This window comes from Octopus bimaculoides, chromosome 14, assembly GCF_001194135.2.
Source record: "Octopus bimaculoides isolate UCB-OBI-ISO-001 chromosome 14, ASM119413v2, whole genome shotgun sequence".
Classification (NCBI taxonomy): domain Eukaryota; kingdom Metazoa; phylum Mollusca; class Cephalopoda; order Octopoda; family Octopodidae; genus Octopus; species Octopus bimaculoides.
The window spans coordinates 54,987,185-54,992,935 of record NC_068994.1 but is presented as its reverse complement, the minus strand read 5'-3'; the positions used below and the strand labels follow the sequence as shown (position 1 = coordinate 54,992,935).

The following is a 5,751-nucleotide window of genomic DNA, read 5'->3' as shown; positions in this document are numbered from 1 at the left end:
TTCTAAGTTTGATCTGGTTGACTTCAACTTTGCCCGTCAACCTTCCAGAGTCAACAAAATAAAGTTCTTTTATTGTTACCCTTGTAGCAAAAACAAGTAATCCTAGTAATTATCTCTGATGTCAACAGCAGAATCGTTAATGCATCAGACCAAAATTCTTCACATTATTTAATTATGGCTTTTAATGTTGAATTGAAATCCTGCCAAAGTCAACTTTGTCTTTCATCCCTCCAGGGTTGATAAAATAATGTACCAGGTAACTGACAAACCCCTTCCCTCAAAACTACCAGCCTTGTTCTTAAATTAGAAACAATTATTGTTGTTGTTGTTGTTGTTATTAATTAATTTAATTATCTATTTTAATCAGGCCAATTGAAGAGAAAGATATAATATCCCCTCAAGAAGGTCGTGATATTGCAGCCGAAATTGGAGTTGCTTACTATGAAGCAAGCATTCTTACGGAGTTTGGAATTGAAGATGTTTTCTTAAACACAGTTCGAGCGGCCCTCTCTGACCGGCGCAAGATGAAATTTTGGGACAGCCAGCTTCGAAAGTTGAAACCTCCAATGATCCAGCCTCCCATGGAACTTCCACAGCCCACTTACCCAAAGGTGACACTGCCATCAATAGCAATATACAACGACCTCTGTTATTTATTGAGGGACGAGATTGAAGGAGATGTGGTTTTTGTAGCCAAAAGACAATGTATATATGCCCACAAAATTTGTTTAATGGTTACCAGCTCAGTATTCAAGGCTCTTTTCTTAACAGACTTGAAAAGCCCCACTTTGGAGCAACCAGCTCAGGAGGTTGTCTCTGAAGATAAAGTCTCAGATGACAGCGACAAAGACAGACTCATAGACAGTGATGGAGTCTTACCTGAAAGTCCACTGTCAGATCATCTGAATGTCGTCGCTAATGAACAAAAAGAATTTGAGACAAAAACTTTTGTACCCTCCCACCCAGCATTTCACTCTGTTGAGATAAAACCACCCAAGCACCCTTTCCAATCCAATCAATGCACTGTACAGTTAAACCCTGATATCACACCACAAGCTTTCCACTATATTCTGGAGTATTTATACACTGGTGTGGCCAAAGAACAGTTTGATATTTTTGATCAAGTCATTGTAGCTGCTGAGTTGTTGCAACTCCCTGAACTCGTACTCTCCATCAGAAACTTTCTTTCTCAGGAAGCTTACCTAAACCTTGAACTTCGACGCAGGTTTCACATAGCACAATGTAGCAACCTGCGAGAATTAGCACTCAAGAGAGAAATAGCCACTGGTAAGCAATCGGTTCTCTTTCAAATATTCAAGCAATCATCTCAGTCAAACCACATTCTATTTTTCCATATCCTTCACAAATTCAACACAAACTCTCCACAAACTTTTCACAAAACCTTCACAAAATATTCACATTCTTCACAAACTTTCAAAATACTTCAGATACTTTACATTAAATGTACACAACTCTTCACAATTCTTTATAAATTCTTGGTAATTTTTCATCTTTTGTGTTTCTGTTGTTAGCTTATCAAACCATCCAACCCATGCCAGCTTGGACAAGACATTAAATGATGATGATGATGATGATGATATTCCGACTTGTGTTGTTGTAGTCATAATTTTTCGGCTTTTGTACCTTCCAGCACCCTTTAAGTGTTTGTTACCATCAATTGTCCACTTTTCCATGCTTGCATGGGTTGGATAGAATTTATTGAGACAACTTTTCGTTATGAGTAATACAAGAAAGGGACAAACCATCCAGATGGACGATACAAAGAAAACACGGCGAGGTCATTCAGAGTTTTCTCTCTTCAGTCGAGATCCAGATTATCTTTGCAATTTCGGCTGGTTATTCTCGATATTGCTCCAATCTGGCCCATGAGTACCGGGGTCAATGTAATCAACTATCCCCCTACCCCCAAATTTCAGGCCTTGTGCCTTTTGTAGAAAGGATTATTATTATTATTATTATTATTATTATTATTATTATTATTATCCCACTGCAGATGTCACATTTCAAGTTGATGATGGAATGGTCCGAGCACACAAACCCCTCTTGATGGCTCACTGTGAAATGATGTATGCAATGTTTAGTGATAACTTTCGGGAATCTTCGGCAAAAGTGGTAATTTTACCTGTTTTTTTGTTGCTGATTTTGTTGTTGGTGATGTTGTTGTTGGTGGTGGTGGTGTTGTTTAGTCCAAGACATTATTGATGAAGCAAATCTTTGAATAAAGACTTTTTGTGATCATTCCGTCATTTGGTGTATCAAATAATCAGACAGATGGATAGATGAGTGGGTAACATATACATGCAGAGAGGGAGAGAGAGTAGGAGAGAGAGAATAGATATAGAGAAAGAGACAAGGGAGAGAGAGAGTGTATGTGTGTGAAAGAGAGAGAGAGAGAGAGAAAGATATTATCTAAGTATAGACAACAAGAAGGAGGTATAAAGACAGAATAGAAGAAAGACTATCTAGAGTTAGAGAAAGAAAGAATGAAACTTGTATATAGGGAGAGAAAAGGGAGAAAAAAAAGAGAGAAACACTCCTACATATAGAGAGTTAACAGGGAGAGAAGTGGGAGAATAACAGGGAGACATGTAGATATAGAGAGAGAGTGGGAGGCCATTGATAGAGAGAGAGAGAAAGAGTGATGGTGGAAGCACAATCTAGAGGGAGAGAGAAAGCCAGTAACAGTGAATATGTATTAATTTTATGCTGTTTTTCTCCCCTTTTATAGATTTCTTTCCCATTGAAAGAGCGGGAGGGAGAGAGAGAGAGAGAGAGAGAAAGAGTGATGGTAGAAGCACACTCTAGAGAGAAAGGAGGAGGAGAGACAAAGCAAGCATTAGTGAGCATGTATTAATTTCATGCTGTTTTTCTCCCTTTTTACAGATTTCATTCCCAGGTATCTGCAAAGATACCTTTAAAGCTCTCCAAGAGTACCTTTACACAGGTGAATCACCATGTATGTCTGGTGTTGATTGTATGAGCCTGATCGAAGTGGCTAATCGCTTGTGCCTCCCTCGACTTGTTGCTTTCACTGAAGGGCATGTCGTCCAGGAGTTGGGAAGACAGGAAGATGCCAATGTTAACATTATGGAAGATGTGTTGAGTATTCTGGAAACTGCACAGGTTTGTTACAGAACTGCCTTCCTTTCTCTATTACCTCAGATTGCTTTGTTTATTCACTTGTTGATTCCATCATAAATCCTTTTGTTATCTTTTATTCTTTGACTTGTTTTAGTCATTAGACTGTGGCCATGCTGGGGCACTCGTTTGAGTGGAATCTTAGTCAAACAAATCCCCCCCCAGTACTTTTTTTTTAAAAAGCCTGATACTTATTCTATCATTCTCTTTTGCCAAACTGCTAAGTTGTGGGGGACATAAACCCACCAACACCAGTTACCAAGCAGTGGTGGTGGTGGACAAACACATACACACACATGTCTATATATGTACAAAGAGCTTCTTTCAGTTTCTGTCCACCAAATCCACTCTCAAGGCTTTGATCAGCCTGAGGTGCCACACAGAGGGACTAAACCTGGAACCATGCAGTTGGGAAGCAAACTTCTTACTACACAGCCATATCTACACCTATTAATGTATTTCTGTTGAATTAATTTCATTCCAATTAATTTTTAAAATAATGAAGAATTTGATTAGATAACTTTGTAGCTATCAAGCTAATGTCTGGAATAAAAGTTAACATGAAATTTCAGTAGAAAATGGAAGTTTAAATTATCCTCATCTCTTCACCCTCTGAAATCTTCATGGTTCTGTACATTTACTGCAATATCAATCCCTTGTGCGGTTCTCGTTGTCATCTCTGTGTTTTTTTCTTCCAGCTACACAATGCCGTACAGCTTGCAAAGTGGTGCCTTCACTACCTTTGTGTTCATTTTCTCGACATATTCCCACAATATGTGAAACTCTACAAAACTCTCAGTTTAGAGAACCAGTTGTATATTGATAAACATAGATGGCCTCCTGAATGGTAAGTTCAGTGCTCTTAAACATTCGTATCTCCTTCCCCCCCCCCCACTATTGGCAAGATCAGCTCCACTTGAGAAGGGGAGATAATTTCAAGAAAAGAAAATTCTCTGATGTTGACGTTCCATTGAAGAAGAGGATATGTTTATTGTTTGGAGATAAGAGGATAATTGTGGATCTATGTTCCTGGATCAGTAGCCTCACCATTTCAACTATTGTCCAACCTCAATAATGATAAATAATGGTTTCTGATCTTAACTGATTGGAAGTGTTATCATGTACATTGTTTTGCCTTGGTATAAAAGATGATCTGCAGCAAATATTCTGCTTAATACCACAGATATGCTTGTCAGTTGTTTGACCTTAACCAGTTGAGCATGTCCCTTAGTGGCTGACAATATGTGCATCTCTGATCATGAGCAGAAGTCGTGGGGGAGCATCATAGCTATGTGTTGAGAGGAATTCTTTGGGGGTTTGAATAATTCACTTCTGGAAACACGGGTGTTTTCTTCAACATCCTGAAACAACCCTTATTCAGGGACCTTTTAGAGAGGGATGGGCTATTCGACCTGAAACAAATTCTAACTGTGCCCCACCTGCAAGGTCATGTACTGTTTCTTTTGATATAAGATCCATGTTGTGCACATATAGTTGTGATGCATGTGCCTGATGTACCCTTATCAGACTGATGGTAATGATGGGTATATTGGGCTTTATAAACGTGCACCCTTGTGTCACTTTGATGTCATGCGCTGCTCTCTTACTCAATCATCATCATCATCATTCAGTGTTTTAAATCCAGGTTTTGTCCCCATTAACAGGAGTGGCCAGATCTACTTCAATGCCATAGCAACTGCCCTCACACCATCTTGCCCGGTTTGGGGCGTCCTCCTATCTCAAGCCAACCCTCCCAATCTCTCCCTCCACGTTTTCCTCAGTCTACCTCACTTTCACGGTCCATTTGCCAAAAACTCAAGCACCCTCCTCATCACATGCCCATACCACCATACTGCATTCACCCTTGCCAGCCATTCTACCGATTCCTCCAACCCCAGCATCCACCATCAAGTCCTCGGTCCTCCTCAATGACGATAATAATTTTTTAACTGAAGTGATTTCTATTTGCAGGTACGTTAAAGAGATGGAACTATTTCAAAGTTTAATGAACAGTCCTTCAAAGAAACAACAACACCAAAAACAACAACAGTTTAGCCGATGGGAACGCTGTACCAGCAGCTGTCTGTGTTTTAGCCGACGTCACAGTCACAGTAGCATGGCCGACCCTCTTGAACTGCCCAATAGTTGACCTTTGCTTTGGCAATTCGCTGACTCACTGGAACTACTTCTGTCGAACAGTTGAAAAAAAAATAACAATAACAAAAACACAAAAAAAAAAACTCTGCTTTCGATCTTAAATACAACTGAAACTGCTGTTTGTTTGTTTGTTCGCTGCTATTTTTTTTTGTTTTATTCTTATTTTTGTGTTTTATTTATTTTTTTTAAAATTTATTATTATTATTATCATTATTATCATCATCATCATCATCATCATCATCATCATCATCATCGTTTTTGATTTTTGTTGTATCTTTTTATCACCAAGATTCTTGAGGCCTTCAGTCCTTGTGGTAATTGGTGTAACTCCCTCTTCAGTCAAAATCCTCTTCTCCCCCCACCCTCCACCCCGATGTCTCATCTCAGGTTATTACCCTACCCTACCCTACCTTACACTACTCTACCCTGATATCC

The 5,751-nt window shown here is 39.2% G+C and overlaps 1 protein-coding gene across 4 annotated transcripts in view; it reads left to right on the top strand.

The window, feature by feature from the left end:
- Positions 1 to 5,434, top strand: part of LOC106872317 (rho-related BTB domain-containing protein 2) — a 33,504-nt gene extending 28,070 nt beyond the window's left edge. For all 4 annotated transcript variants that reach the window (XM_014919259.2, XM_014919261.2, XM_014919260.1 and 1 more), the window contains exons 5-9: positions 368 to 1,287; positions 2,015 to 2,133; positions 2,905 to 3,144; positions 3,858 to 4,006; positions 5,131 to 5,434. In XM_014919259.2, the coding sequence (XP_014774745.1) occupies positions 368 to 1,287; positions 2,015 to 2,133; positions 2,905 to 3,144; positions 3,858 to 4,006; positions 5,131 to 5,308 (1,606 nt within the window). In that variant the 3' untranslated portion in view covers positions 5,309 to 5,434. The remainder of the gene's footprint in view (positions 1 to 367; positions 1,288 to 2,014; positions 2,134 to 2,904; positions 3,145 to 3,857; positions 4,007 to 5,130) is intronic.
- Positions 5,435 to 5,751: the final 317 nt, after the last annotated feature.